Here is a 15,325-nt window from a genome sequence, read left to right on the forward strand (position 1 = left end):
TGCGGATAAAGTTAGTCACTTAGAGCCTGAACAGCGGGAGCAGGTGACGCAGCTCATTAACCGGCATACCGGCTTGTGTCCAGATGTCCCAAGAAGGTGTAGTGTCCCAAGAACATGGATGTGATAGTTACCTCGACACCGCCTATTAAACAAGCCCCTTATCAGATGAATTTCGAAAAGAGCCAGCTAGTAGGAAAGGAGATGAACATATGCTAGCTGCTGGGATAATCGCGAATCCTCTTCTGCGTGGGCTTCTCCTTGCGTGGTTGTCCCAAAACCAGACGGTACCATAAGATTCTTGTACCGATTACAGAAAGGTAAACGCTGTCACTCAGACAGACGCTTACCCTATCCCAGGGTGGATGATTGCATTGATAAGATGGGGAAGGCGAGTACATCACTAAAATTGACTTGTTAAAGGGGTACTGGTGCATTCCTTTAATGGACAGGGCTCGGGAAATTTCAGCCTTCGTCACCCCATCCGGATTGTATGAGTACAAATGTATGCCGTTTCGAATGAAAAATGCACCAGGGACATTCAGTGGATGATAGACACCGTGATAAAGGGGTTAACACACACCAAGGCTTATCTTGACGATGTGGTAGTTTGGAGTGACACCTGGGAGGAGCACATGGAGGCGGTAGAAAATCTGTTTAAGAGGTTGTCGGCAGCCCGACTTACAGTAAACCTCGCAAAGAGTGAATTTGGTCATGCCACAATCACATACTTGGGGTATGTGGTGGGAGAGGGGCAGTTGGCTCCTGTGCAAGCGAAGGTACAGGCTATTTCTGAGGTCCCTGTGCCCTCCAATAAAAGGGCCCTGAGGAGGTTTTTGGGCATGGTGGGATACTATCAGAAATTCTGTAAAGATTTCGCGGATATTGCTCTCCCACTTACAAAACTCCTACGGAAGGAGGAAAAATTTGAGTGGGGCCATTCTTGTCAGAATGCCTTTGAAAAGTTAAAAGCCATATTGTGCCATCACCCTGTGGTAAAAGCACCCGATTTGTTAGCACCCTTCTCCCTGGCAACGGACGCGAGTGATGAGGCTGCAGGAGCAGTCCTATTACAGCAAGCAGGGGATGGAGTGGAGCACCCGGTAGCATATTTCTCTTGGAAGTTCAACGTACACCAGAGGAATTACTCCACCCTGGAAAAAGAATTGTTGGCCCTTGTTTTGGTGATACAACATTTTGAAGTATACATTTGTCCAGCGCAAAAACCCATAGTTGTTTATACAGATCACAACCCGTTGGTATTCCTGGCCAATATGAAAAATAAAAACAGGAGGTTATTGAGTTGGAGTCTGATGCTGCAAGAGTTCAATATTAAGATACAGCACATTAAAGGAAGTGATAATGTGCTCGCAGACTATTTATCTAGATGCTGAATTGAATGTATAACTGTATTACTCTGTAGTGAAAAGAAAAGCTTTTGTATTGTGTTAGATTGTTAGATTCTAAAATCCTGTAAGACTCTGTACTACTTCGTTTTCACCACTGGTGAAAACTTTTTGAAGAAAAGGGGTGTTATGAATGTACCACAGCTCTGAGGGGCCGAAGGGTGTGGGGGTAGCCCTCTCCTTTGTGAGAATCGCAAGTTAGTTATTGAGTCAATTCAGGAGACCCAGGAAATGAGAGAAAGATATACAGAATCCACAAAGCGGTAGAATGTGTCCTGGCCTCCGAAAGGCGGACCCATTGATACCGGCTATTGTCTCTTGGAGACGGACTTGTGTATTGCATTCTGGATGATGCAATCAAGGACCCAGGCAATGAACCAAGGAGGAGGTTGGTGGAGGGATTGCATCATCCCCAACTTGATTGACACCTGAGACCCTGTGAGTCAGGATGAAAAGAGGGTCTGTGGGAACAGCCCCTCAGACGCACCAGAAGAAATGCTAGTGATCCCGTAATAGCGAAAGCCGGTGGAAGGCCACGTGTGTCCGCTTCCATTTGCCCGGAATCGGTGACCTTTGCCACGGAAAAACGGTTTTTAGCTAACAATGGGGAACTCAACTCTCAACGACTCTCGAAGGATTGACATCATAAACAGAATGGGCAAGTTTTAACCCGTCTCTCTCTCTCTCCAACAATTGCCACAAAGGGTCCCCAACAGCTGCAGCCTGTATGAACTGAACGAACTATATATTTCCATCAGACAATTCATTATCCCCTAGACAACGATACAGCTTATTTCTTATTGATTATTATTATACCCGCGCTTTTAGATTTAGTATTGATGATGTATATTATCTGTGTGTTTGCATTGATATTATTTTTGTGTATTTCTATCAATAAATACTGTTAAAAATAGTACCATCAGACTTCAACGGACCTCTCTATCTTTGCTGGTAAGTGACCCAGTTACGGGGTTCGTAACAGCTGACACAAATACTTTCTCATTTCCTCTCTTAGGGTATGCATTATCTATTTTATCAGGGAGGGGATGATTTAACCCCAGTGTCCATGGGGTATGCATAGGCTTTCCATGGATGATTTCTGCAGGGGATAATCCAGTTTTAGTCAAGGTTGTAACTGTCATAAGGAACAATGCCAGAGGTAAAACCTTAAGCCAAGTTAGTGCAGTTTCTTGCATAAGTTTTGTTAGCTTATTCTTTAAGGTTCCATTTGCTCGTTCCACTATACCAGCTGCTCTTGAATGGTGAGCACAGTGAAATTGCTGTTTTATTGCCAGTTCTTTACAGATTTTTTCATTTATCTTAGCAATAAAATGAGGTCAATTGTCTGAGCTTATTGATTCAGGCAATCCATAATGGGGAATCACTTCTGTTAGTAATATTTTTACAACAGTATTCTCAGTAGTGCGTATAGCATCTATCTATCTGCTAAATACATCTACTATTACCAAGCAATATTTACAACAGTGTATTCTAGGTAGTTCTGTAAAATCAAGTTGTAAACAAGAAAAAAAGTCCACCAGGCAAGGAGTGGTTCCAGAACTACAGGCATCCCTTTCCAGCATTTGTATTTTTTAACATGCTGTGGTTTGCTTTTCGGCTGCTTCCTGGAAATCAGGGCACCACTGCCACCAAGATATTAACTACTCCCTCCTTGCCCAAGTGTGTACAATTATTTACATAATCTATCAAGATAGATAAGAACACAGAGGGAACACAAATCTGTCCCGCAGGGGTCACCCATAAATTGGTCTGAGGTTCAAGGTGGCGACCCATTTGGGACCATAGTTTGCGCTCTCCTTCAGGGGGATCCCCCTGGAATTTATGTATTTTCCCCCATATCTGGCATACCCATCCTTAAGTTTTGTCTAATAAGAACTTGTTGGTCTCACGAGGGGACTAAGTGTGTGGGGTCCAAGGCTGTCTGTTTTGCTGCTGCACCAGCCCGAGCATAACCCTTAAATATCTCATCAGATTCCCCTGTATGGGCTGCACATTTAATAATAGCGAAAACTCGAAGTAGCTGTAGAGCGGTGAGTAAGTTGCAAATTTGCTGATGACACAAAGCTGGGTGGCAGTGTGAAATGTCAGGAGGATGTTATGAGAATGCAGGATGACCTGGACAGGTTGGGTGAGTGGGCAGATGCATGGCAGATGCAGTTTAATGTGGATAAATGTGAGATTATCCACTTTGGTGGCAAGAACAAGAAGGCAGATTACTATCTGAATGGTGTCAAGTTAGGAAAAGGAGAATTTCATCAGTCACTGAAAGTAAGCATGCAGGTACAGTAGGCAGTGAAGAAAGCTAATGGCATGTTGGCCTTCATAACAAGGGGAGTTGAGTATAGGAGCAAAGAGGTCCTTCTGTAGTTGTACAAGGCCCTAGTGAGACCACACCTGGAGTATTGTGTTCAGTTTTGGTCTCCAAATTTGAGGAAGGACATTCTTGCTATTGAGGGAGTGCAGCGTAGGTTCATGAGGTTAATTCCCGGGATGGCGGGGACTGTCATATGTTGAAAGATTGGAGCAACTGGGCTTGTATACACTGGAATTTAGAAGGATGAGAGGGGATCTGATTGAAACAAATAAGATTATTAAGGGATTGGACACGCTAGAGGCAGGAAACTTGTTCCCGATGTTGGGGGAGTCCAGAACCAGAGGCCACAGTTTAAGAATAAGGGGGAGGCCATTTAGAATGGAGTTCAGGTAAAACATTTTCACCCAGGGAGTTGTGGATCTGTGGAATGCTCTGCCCCAGAAGGCAGTGGAGGCCAACTTTCTGGATGCATTCAAGACAGAGTTAGATAGAGCTCTTAAATATAGCGGAGTCAAGGGATATGGGGAGAGGGCAGGAACGGGGTACTGATTGTGGATGATCAGCCATGATCACAGTGAATGACGGTGCTGGCTAGAAGGGCTGAATGGTCTACTCCTGCACCTATTGTCTATTGTCAAAGGTAGCATTATTAATCGGGTGGCCAGAGGAAGTCAGAAATCTCCAAAGTTCTGTAGGCAGTGCATAGCTGGAGTCTGTTTAAAAGTTTGCACTTTAGTCTGTTGCTAGGATAGAGGGATGAGTCAGAGCAAGCAGCTCAGCTTTCTGGGTGGAGACAGCTGCTTCAAAAAAAAAAGGCTTGTTCAATTACTTCACCGTCTGTCAGTATCTCACATCGTTTTCTCGCTGGATCCACAAAAGAGACTCCATCCTCATAAAACGTTGCCTCAGGCTTGAGGGGGTATTGCGGAAGGGATGGGAGAGTCTGTCCTTCTTTCACGGTGATCCGGACCGGGGGTGGGGGGTAGTTGGTGCGGCCAACTTCATGGCCTGAAATTGCCCAGAGATGGGGTACAACGTCTTGGGTTCGGTCAATATTAAAAGAGTGTCTTACCAGATGTCCCGTCTTCACCTTTGACTCCTTCGAGTATTGGAGTTGGCCCGTGTCCAAGTCTTGCCAGTCCCCCTCGGTGCTGGAGGCTTGTTTCATCAGGATGCAGGCGAGGAACCCCTAGGCTCTTTGGCTTGAACCCAGGGCAAAGCCTAATGGTGGTATGGGGAACCACCAGTCCTGTTTGTCGCCAAAGGAAATCCGGAACTTCGGCCAGTAATGCACTGCCCTCTCTTCCTTTAACCTCTCCAATCACCGTGACTAGGAACTTCTGTCCCTCGAGGGGTGCATAATACTGGTTTTCCTCAGTTGAGCACCCTGTAGGATCAGAGCACAGAGTCACATGAGGGTCTGCCTCTGGCAGAGGGGGTTCAAATGAAGTGGAGTCCCAATTAAGTGCCCACCACTGGGGGCAGGGGGTCAGTTGTTGGAGAGCCTTCTCCAAGGCTTGAATAATCCGGTCTGTCTGTTCATACTCATTATGGATTTCCCCTTGTAACTCCTGATAGGTTCGGTATCTCAATTCTTCCTTCTATTTCTGCCCCTCATCAGATGAGAGAATCATGCAGCAAAGGCCAAATAAATCTTGCGGGGTCGCATTATACATCTGTATAGTACTGTGGACATACTGAGCAAACTGGGCTGGTTTTTCTTTTCTATCGGGGGCCTGATTCATGATCGTTTGGAAGCTTGAGGCTTCCAGGGTGCATACAAGAGTTACTGAGGGCTGTCCCTTCTCTGCTGCTCGTGGACTGGGCAGCATTTGGGTAGGCAATTGTCTCTGTGGAGCCATTAATCTGGGGCTTTATTGGATTCTTCCCTCCCTGTCTCGGAATAATCCCTGGTATTCCTTTTCTGGATCTCAGGGTATAGAGAGCTCCCCTTCCCTGCCGCTGCTGTTTTTTACCTGAGTGGCCACCGTATCTGAGTACTGGGAGCACTGGGTGCACTCGGCTTCTGGTAAGGTATGCCAGATATGGGGTCGCGATCCCGTATTGTTCCTTCACGCGCGGCACTGCCGTTTTAAACCTTCCTGTCTATCCATGTCTCCTTTTGTCTGTGTTCTTTGTTTCTCGTTCTTTCTTCTCCTTCTACCCATTAGCACTCCGCCTGCAGTGTCTCCCAACTCTCAGAGTCCCTTCTGCCGTACATAAATCTATCCCTTTATCACAGGCATTATTCCTCCAGTGGGCCAGTAAGGTACCATTCCATTTAGTATAGACTCTACCTTTCCATTCTCTAATCAATAATTTCCACTTTTTACAGCAATTCTTTTCCCAAATTAAATTTACTGCTTGTTTCCCCTGGTGGCCACACTGTTTCCCTAGTTTCTTTGTTAGCGCTGCACTTAACATCCGGAGGTCCTTTTCTTATCCGCTATTCGTTCACACACAGATGTATCGAGGGCCTGTCCCATTATTGCTCTTATCAGTTGTTCTTATTTATCAAGTCAAGTATGTAGCACATTTAAAAGTATATAGTTTGTATAGCACATTTAAAAGTATAGTTTATATAGCACATTTAAAAGTGTATAGTTTATATAACACGTTTAAAAACAACCCACTTTGACCAAAGTGTTGTACAAAGTAAAGCAAGTAGCCAAAATCACAAATACACGAAACACAGACAAACCAACAAGGCAAACAGCTTATAGACACAAAATACACAACACAAGGGCCTAGGCACAAGCAAAAAAAAAGTCACCGTTTATACCACTGGGTGAGAAATTTAGCCAGCCTGCCTCCTCCTTAATCAATTTCAACTGGCCATATTATCAGGAGGCAGCTGATACTGTCAAATTTGTCAGGTAGCGGTGGCCGCCTCTCCTGACCGGGGTCCCCAGCCCCGACTCTTTCCTTAGGAACAATACAGAATACCCAATGTCACCTGCAGCCTTTAATTCTCACAAAAACTGCTAGCCTATTTTCCGTTAATACTCGCAAAAAAACCCAACTCTCACATACCCTGCAGGCCTTTCCTCCTTCATCCTGAACTTGTCTCATTAAATTTCAACCAGCCATATTTCTGCAGCCAAGGTGAGAATTTTACTGAGCTGCCAGTCTCGTATCATTTTCAAATTTCAACCACAGTTAAAATCACAGTTTGATACACAGCAGTCACTCACAAAATACACATAACCCGTTATTTACAGGAATCTGGGAATCCCCCAATTCCCTTAGACTTTATCAATAAAAGCTCAGAGATGTATGTGATTTCTCAAATTGCCCTTTTGGTTTTAAAAGAAAATCAAAAGAACCACAGAACCTGGATACTGACTAGATGAATTTTCTGAACATTTACTGTTTTTATTTCTGCCATTTTCGATAATTTGTACGTCCACACTCTCAAGGTTCTCTGTTACTGTGTCACTTTGAGAATATTCTGTATTCCATATTGCATCACACTGCAGATTTAGAAATGGTGGCCCCCAATACCTTGGGAATACTATTACAAATTTCCTCCAGTCCAAACACAGCTATTTACCATGGCCCTTTCTCAGATACTTAAATAACCATTTCCATCTTATGAAGGTAGAATGGACTGACATTTATTTGTATTGTCTTGGAATGAGAGGTAACATTTGCCACTATGCAGTCCTCTGATACCATTGCGATCCAAAGGGCATTGAAGGATTAGGGTCAATGTCCCTGCTATTTCCTCCTGTACTTCTCTCAATATCATAGAACACATCTCATAATATTTCTGATTACTCACTTTAAGTCTGTCAATGTTTCTAATACTTTGATTTTTAATGTATCTAATGTTTTAATGTTCTCCTTCATTGTTGCTTTAGAAACACCATCATGATTATGTGCCATGTCATAAGGTGTAGGCAATCATGGTGACCATGATTGTTCTTGGCAATTTTTTTACAGCATTGGTTTGCCATTGCCTTCTTCTGGGCAGTTTCTTTACAAGATGGGTGACCCCAGCTGTGATCAATACTCTTCAGAGATTATCTGCCTGGCATTAGTGGCCACATAACCAGGACTTGTGATGTGCACCAGCTGTTTGTACAGCCATCCTCCACCTGCTTTCTTGGCTGCACCAGACCCTGATTGGGGTTCTGAGCATGTGCTACACTTTGCCCAAGGGTGACGTGCAGGCGTACTGAGGCAAGGAGCTGCTCATACCTACTTCAGTAGAGAGTTATCTCCACTGCGCTAGCTGATTTCTAACACCATCTTTCCCAAATAAGACAAATACAAAGTGCTATATTTAGTATCATAACATTGTCATTGGCAATCACAAAGAAGTTCTCTTTTTTGTCTTTAGTAGGCCCCTTTACAAGTTCTCTCCCTTTGAATATTTATATCCCCATAGCAGAGTTTCAGATTCCCATTTACATTGGCAACTTGATTTCCGGTCAAGATGGTGGCTGTGTACATTGCTCCTTCAGTTGACATCTTCTGGGTAGATCATGAAACCATATATTTCACTTCTTTTATGTCTTATACGTTTGTTTTTTATGTTTTAAATGTCATTCTGGGACTGTTGGAGCCTGTGATTTGTAGTTTGGAGATTGTTTGGGTGTTTCAGAACTCCGCAGTCTCTCAGGGGATTCCAGGAGGTAGAGGCAGCATGCGGGAATCTCGTGGCGAGAAGGCTCCGAGCCGAAGTTTCACTCCATTTCACCGATTAAAGTTTCCATCATTCGCTGATTAAAGCAGTTAGGAAGATTGAAATGCCGGCTCCCTGCTTTTTTATCACTCAGCTGCCGACGAGGATAAACTGCCTTTTTATCGCTGGTGAGATTGCTCTGCTATGGAGAGGGGAGACTGTCTTTTACTCGCTGGTGAGATTGTTCTGCTACAGAGAGGGAGAATGTTACCCAGATTCTCTGTTTTGGATGTGGACTTGGACTGTGGACATTTTTTAGTCATGGTTTTTTTGTATTCTGTGTTTTTCATCTGATCTTTTTTTGTGTGTGGGGAGAGGGGTATTTGGGGGTTGAAGTGCCTGTTCCATTTTTGTTTGTTTTTTGTGCGGGGAGGAGGGATTTGGGGGTTGACGATCCTGCTGCTGTTCTTTCTTGTTTTCATGGCTATCTGGAGAAGAAAACATTCAGAGTTGTATACTTTGATAATAAATGAACCTTTGAACTAATCTTTGTTCCTCATTTTAATTGTTACTTCCCTGGTAACTCTGTTGTAATAGCTTTATTTTTGCTAGTATTTGCAATCTGACACTTGACATAAGCAGCACCTTTTCTCATTTATATCCCTCTGTATCTTTTTCATCATCTATGGAATCCTGTTCTACGTTTACCCTGCATGAGGCTGTACGTCAACTGTACCTGAACCATGTCTTCTTTAAAAGTTCTGTTATTATTTTGCCCTGTCCAGCTTTCGACTCCAACTTGCCCGAGCTAGATCTGCAAATTTCACATCACATGCCGGTGATAATAAACCTGATTCTGATTCGCATCTTTTGGAGATCAGCCTTTGACCAATTTATTGCTTCAGATTGCATCTTCAACTTTTCCATGGCTAAGCTAAATCTGATCATTGTCCTCTAAATGTTCCTCTCTGGAAATTCAGTCCATTTGACCCACTCATTCTCTTGCTGGTTTCTAAAGTGGCTGTGTTGCTTCTTTCATTTTGCAGCAAGAAACTGCATGTGTTCAAAGAAGTGGCTCCAATTGAACCTGGCAACTGCCATCTAATGGAAGAAATTGGTAGGTGGTTCTTTGTTCATTAAAATTGGCTATAAAATTAGAGGTTGTGAAAAGTATAAGTTCTTGCTGTGGATGAATTATACCAGGGATTAAAATTTCAGTAATTGCATAGGTGATTTTGTATTTTACTAGCTTCTCTGCAGCTGGTGTCACGCCCCTGTAGCTGACTGTGCAGTGTTATGAACTCCTAATAAAATGGCCGTAATTGACAAGTTTTATGCCTCATCCTTGACTTCTGAAGAACGTCTGGGTCAATAGCACCCGATCTAACAAATCTGTTAATTAACCTGCTTAATTTATAGGTGTAAGTAGACTAGTTAAAGAATAGTTAAGATAGGAATATTTGCTTTCATTGATTGATGTTCAAGGACACATTCATTTGTACATTAACATACCCCAGTCTATTGCCATTTATAGAATAGTTTACCCTTCCGTTTTTCATAGTAATATGGTTAACTTTACATTTGTTAATGTTGCCTTGCATCTGCCATTTACTTGTCTACCTGCTCAACTTGTCTAAAACACCTTGAAGCTTTTTTGCATCCCCCTCATATCTCTCAGTCCTGCATGGCAGCATCTCTGACTGTTCCCTTCCTTAAACTTGTATTTTAAACCCTTGGATGTAATCTCATTGAAAAATGGCAGTTTAAAAAAAATCTGTTCACCCTTCTTTGCATTTATCCCAAATCACTAGTCCTATATCTGGGTTGATACTGTCTGGAGTTGGTTTCTTCCAAACTTGCTGACTGTTGCTAAATTTGCAAATATCCATGACATCAAGTCTATTAATTTTGGTTCATGACACTTCCAAGTCTATAAATGTAGATATTGCTTTGTATGTAGTCGAGTCCCAATCACTATGGTTGCTGCAACTTTGAAATAAAAATGAGTGATGCTGGTTAAGGGTCTTTGACATGAAATAATTTTTTCTATTCAAAATCATTAACAAAGCAGTTGTCCTAGTACTGACTTCTAAGAAACTCCACTGTACTCTTTCTTGCAGTGTGACAAACAAATTTATCACTCCTGTTCTCTTCGCTTCCCATTAGTTAACAAATTTTATGATTGTATTGCTCTTGCCTTTGTATTCCATGGACTATGAGCATGATGATAAGCCTGGTATGGAGTACTCTCTCAGAAGCATTCTTCTTGAAAGTCCAAAAGCATCACACCAATTAAGGCGATTCTTTCTATTAACCCAGCAAAAATGTGATAGCTGGAGTATGTTGGGACAGAAATATTTGCTGAAGGATATTAACTTTTATATTAAGACCATCTTTTGGAGTCATAGAGCATGGAAGTAGGTCCTTTGGCCCAATTTATGCATGTCAACGAAGATTCCCATCTAAGCTAGTCCCATTAAAGCTATCCTTTCCTGAACCTTTTACTGAAACATAAGTGACCTGTACCATGTTACTCCTGAACTGTGCATACTCTGCAGGCCAATGTGTCATGGTTTTGTCATTTCTCCTTTGTTGCCAGACAGGGAGTGAATTGAAATATTTTCTTGTTCCAGAGTATGGATCTGAAGATATTAGTGTTCTTCCTGGAGGTTTGGCTTTCATCAGCTCTGTGAGTCAGCACTTAATATCTGATACTAATTAAATAGTTTCAGGAGAAACATCTAATTGGAAGTGTTTTGAAAACAAGTTGTTCAGTTTTCCTTCAAGTTCTTTTTTGCTTTATTGGTAGTACGTTCACTTTTCATAAACTAGTGCACGTTTGTAAAATAAATAGGTTTGCTTAACTGGCCTCAGTTAAGTAGAAATTGGATTCAAGGAATGTTATTGTTTCTTAGCACTTGACTCTTTTGTTACCCTTTGATATAAAGTTCCGTTGAAAGCACACAAGTTCAGAACGATTTTTGGGGAGGGGTAAATCAATAGGTGGGGAAATCTTTTTACGGGTAGGAAAAAATCAAAACTCTGAAGTTCAGAAAGTGAACATTTTGTAGAAGCACCTTCATCTGTGTTGTCAAATTTTATGTTAAATATGATAGTTCATGTAGAACAACTGGAAAAAAGCCTTGTCTACACAAGTCAAAAATGGCCAGTGAATTCCACCAGAGCCAACATGAATAGTTGTGGACTAAAGGTTCGCTGCCTTGGCTTTACACTTAAAGGCCTTTTTAAGTTTTTAAAATAAAAATTTAAAAAGTAATTTATAAACCTACAACTTGTTGATAAAATAAACTAAAATAATTTTTCAGGTGTTTATTTTTTGTTTGTTTATTATTAAGGTTATTTGAATAAAATGTTAATGAAAAGGCATTATGTCTTGGAAGGTTAAAAGCTCAAATTCATTTTATTTTTTTCTCTCGCCTTTTCTCCTGTTAAGGTCTCTTGGTCCCACTGAATCACTCAGTATTGTGTCTAGGTGACCAGTTGAAACCAGTGGGTAGGCTGATCCTGTGCCAAGCTTAATCTGGCATAAGATCTACTAGGAGATTCCTCATTGTAAATTCCCACTGAATCTTAAAGTCCATCTTCCACCACTGAAATCCAGGGGAGATCGCCAGTGAAACATTCAGGAAGATTTGACATTCTGGATCTATTAGTGGAATCATTGTGTTGCCATGTAAATAAGAGAGTGATAAGTCCCAAATTTCCTGATCTTTAAAGTGTGTTTTTTCCTGGGGAGCTATTAATATTCAACATGATCTGGCACAATATAAATGGTTCCTAAATCCTTTATAGAACTGCTTCACCTTTCAACCATAAAGAAAAAGAAGCCAGAACAAATACATTGTTTAAACAAGCTTAAGAAAGAAATTTGATCTTATTTGGTATTTTGCCATCCTGGCATTTAAAAAAAAACTTCTGTTGCCGAGATACTCAATCATCTAATAATGCTCCACTGAAATTGAAACCTGCTCATTGTTCCATAATAATATTGATTATGATACATTTACAGCTTCAAATTATTGGTTCATGTTTCCCCACATATTTATGAAAATGCCTTTTATTGAACCACTCAAATTTCAGAACTAAAAATTTTCATGCTTGGGTTTCTTAACAAATGGTGGTTGTTTCTTTTCTCAAATATATAATGTCCCAAATGTTTCAAATTAAATTTAAAATTTCACTAGTTTTCTTTCAAATAGGTAGTTTACAATATATATTTTCTTGTAGTTCATAGCAGGAGACAGATTAGCTAGTGGCGTAGTTTGAATGAGTATTTGCACCATATTCTGCATTGATATAAGCTTATTGATTGCTGCATGGGAGACGGGGAGGAATTGAAACATGCAGAGGGAGCTAAAGAGGATCAAGGTGGCTAAAGAGGAATATAGGAGAGAGCTGGAGAACAAGCTTGGGCAGAATAGCACATGGGAGGTGTGGAGAGGCATGAAGAACGACACTGGTTTCAGTCAGCCCTGCTGTAGAGTCTCAGAATGCAGCCATGAATGGGATAATGAGTTAAACCAGTTCTTTAATAGGTTTGACAATTGCCCTCTTGTTCACACCCTCCTCAGCACAACAGCCCAGGTGCTGATGCACCCAATGCCCTCAGCACCTTTTCCTCCACTCCTCCCTCCTCCCCTCTCCAACATGTGGATGAGCAACACAGGCTACTACAGTTTACAGTCCTTCCTTAACCTGCACCTACCATCCACACCTCCGCATATGAGCTGCTATCGTCCAGATTTTCACCTCCTCCAGCCCCCACCTTCCACCAACTCCCCAGTCATCATGGACTCACCTTCACTACTGAGCGGGTGAGAAGGGCTGTGCGGAATTAAGAACGGCAAAGCATTGGGACTAGATGTGTGAACCCCCAGGTCCTGAAGGAGAAGTTCACCAGCGCATTTTCAATCTGATTCTGAGCCTGGAAGGGGTCCCGGCTGTGTGGGAAACATCAGGTTCTGGTTCCAGTACCTAATGAGGGCCAAATGAAGGTCTTGAATGACTACCATCCAGTGGCCCTGACTTCATGCATCATGAAGATCCTAGAGAGGCCGGTCCTGGCTTATCTCCGACCCCTGGTCAGATCAGCCCTCGATCCCCTGCAGTTTGCCTACCAAGAGCACATTGCAGTTGATGTTGTTGTCATCTATCTGCTGAATGGAGCTGACTCCCATTTGGACAAGCAGGGCAGCACTGTGAGGATAATGTTTTTTGATTTCACATGTGCCTTCAATACCATACAGCCCTCATTGCTGGGGAAAAGCTTAATTCAATGAAGGTTGGAACTTCCATTGATTCTTGGATAATGGACTACTGGACTGGCAGACCACAGTTTGTGCGACTTCAGGGTAGTGTGTCAGACATGGCTATAAGCAGCACTGGGGCCCCACAGGGAGCTGTATTGGCTCCCTTCCCATTTACCCTGTATACTTCATATTTTAGATACAACACTGAGGCATGTCATCTGCAAAAATTATCTGATAACTCAGCAATAGTTGGGTGTATAAAGGGAGAATGGGAGGATGAATACAGGGCCCTGGTGGAGGACTTTGTCAAATGGTGCAAGCTGAATCATTCACAGTTCAACATCGGTAAGACAAAGGAGATGGTGATGGACTTTTAGGAAGATAAGCCTGCACTGCTCCCTGTTACCATTGATGGTGAGGAGGATGTGCACATGGTGAAGACCTACAAGTAGCTGGGGTTACACTGGATGACAGACTTGAGCGGAGAACCAACACGGGCTGTGTTCAAGAAGGGCCAGAGCAGCCTCTACTTCCTGAGGTCCTTTGGAGTATGCAGGCCTCTCCTTCACATGTTCTACCAGTCTGCTGTTGCCAATATAATCTTCTATGTGTTGGTGTGCTGGGGCAATAGCATTAATGTGGGTGATGCAAACAGGCTCAATAAACTGATTGGAAAGGCTGGTTCAGTTACAGGAATCACACTGGAGATTGTGGTAGAACAAAAGTCCCTATGGAAAATCCTGGCAATTTTCTACAATGTTTCTCACCCTCTGCATGCCACCTTGGCTGAACAGAGGAGCACTTTTCATAATAGATTAAGGTAACTGCGCTGCTCCAAAGAGCACTATATGAGGTCATTCTTACTCTCGGCCATTGGGCTCTATAATGAGCCAACCTATAGGCAGAGAAGTAATGATCACCTCCTGTTAGACTGTTTGAGGTAACTTAGTTTTTATTCTTTCTTACTTCTCTTCTAATATTTGTATATCTGTGCAATTGTAATGCTGCTGTGACACTCTAATTGGCCTATGGATTGATAAGGTATATATTTATATCTACCGTGCAGTAAAATGTGATGATTAATTGTATTTTAAAACCTTACGAATGTGCAGCTTTTGTGCTATATGCTGGAGATTATTGCTTCACATTGGACATGTTTAATTTCTATTATGATAAGATAAAACCTGTTTATTTCTTGTTCATTTGTATATTTTAAGGGCTTGAAATATCCATTGATACCCGACTTAGCACCTGGTCAGCCTGGGCGGATTTTCCTGGTGAATTTAAACAACCCAACACTGAGAGCTGTTGAATTGAGAATTAGTCATGGGTTTGAAGTAAAGTCCTTTAATCCACATGGATTGAGCACATTCATACAGAAAGGTAAAGGTGTCAACAATTGATCTTCACTTTTGGAGAGTGGAGGGAGTGTTCCAGATCTGAGAAGTTTCATGAATCAATAAATAGAGAACAGAAAGTCTTTGGTTGTCTTTTCCAAGTAAATGTTGTGTCTATTTTGACACTTTTTAAAAATCCCATGTTGTTTGATGCTGGAACATTACGATGAATGGATTCTGGTTGATCGGACACTAAGTAGTGGAGTGTTATGTGGGAAACTGTGAGTTGATGCACTTCAGTAAGAGAAACGTAACGGTAGATTATTATCTGAATGAGAAAGATTGTAGGT

General features: G+C 42.1%; 1 protein-coding gene across 1 annotated transcript in view; it reads left to right on the forward strand.

Moving 5' to 3' along the window:
- Positions 1–15,325, forward strand: part of LOC140732533 (serum paraoxonase/lactonase 3-like) — a gene marked incomplete at its 5' end in the record, with an annotated part of 50,700 nt that overhangs the window by 7,744 nt on the left and 27,631 nt on the right. The window contains 3 exons of the mRNA XM_073055302.1: positions 9,415–9,485; positions 11,002–11,057; positions 14,856–15,021. Of these exons, the coding sequence (XP_072911403.1) occupies positions 9,415–9,485; positions 11,002–11,057; positions 14,856–15,021 (293 nt within the window). The remainder of the gene's footprint in view (positions 1–9,414; positions 9,486–11,001; positions 11,058–14,855; positions 15,022–15,325) is intronic.

The sequence above is a fragment of the Hemitrygon akajei genome, chromosome 8, assembly GCF_048418815.1.
Source record: "Hemitrygon akajei chromosome 8, sHemAka1.3, whole genome shotgun sequence".
NCBI lineage: Eukaryota > Metazoa > Chordata > Chondrichthyes > Myliobatiformes > Dasyatidae > Hemitrygon > Hemitrygon akajei.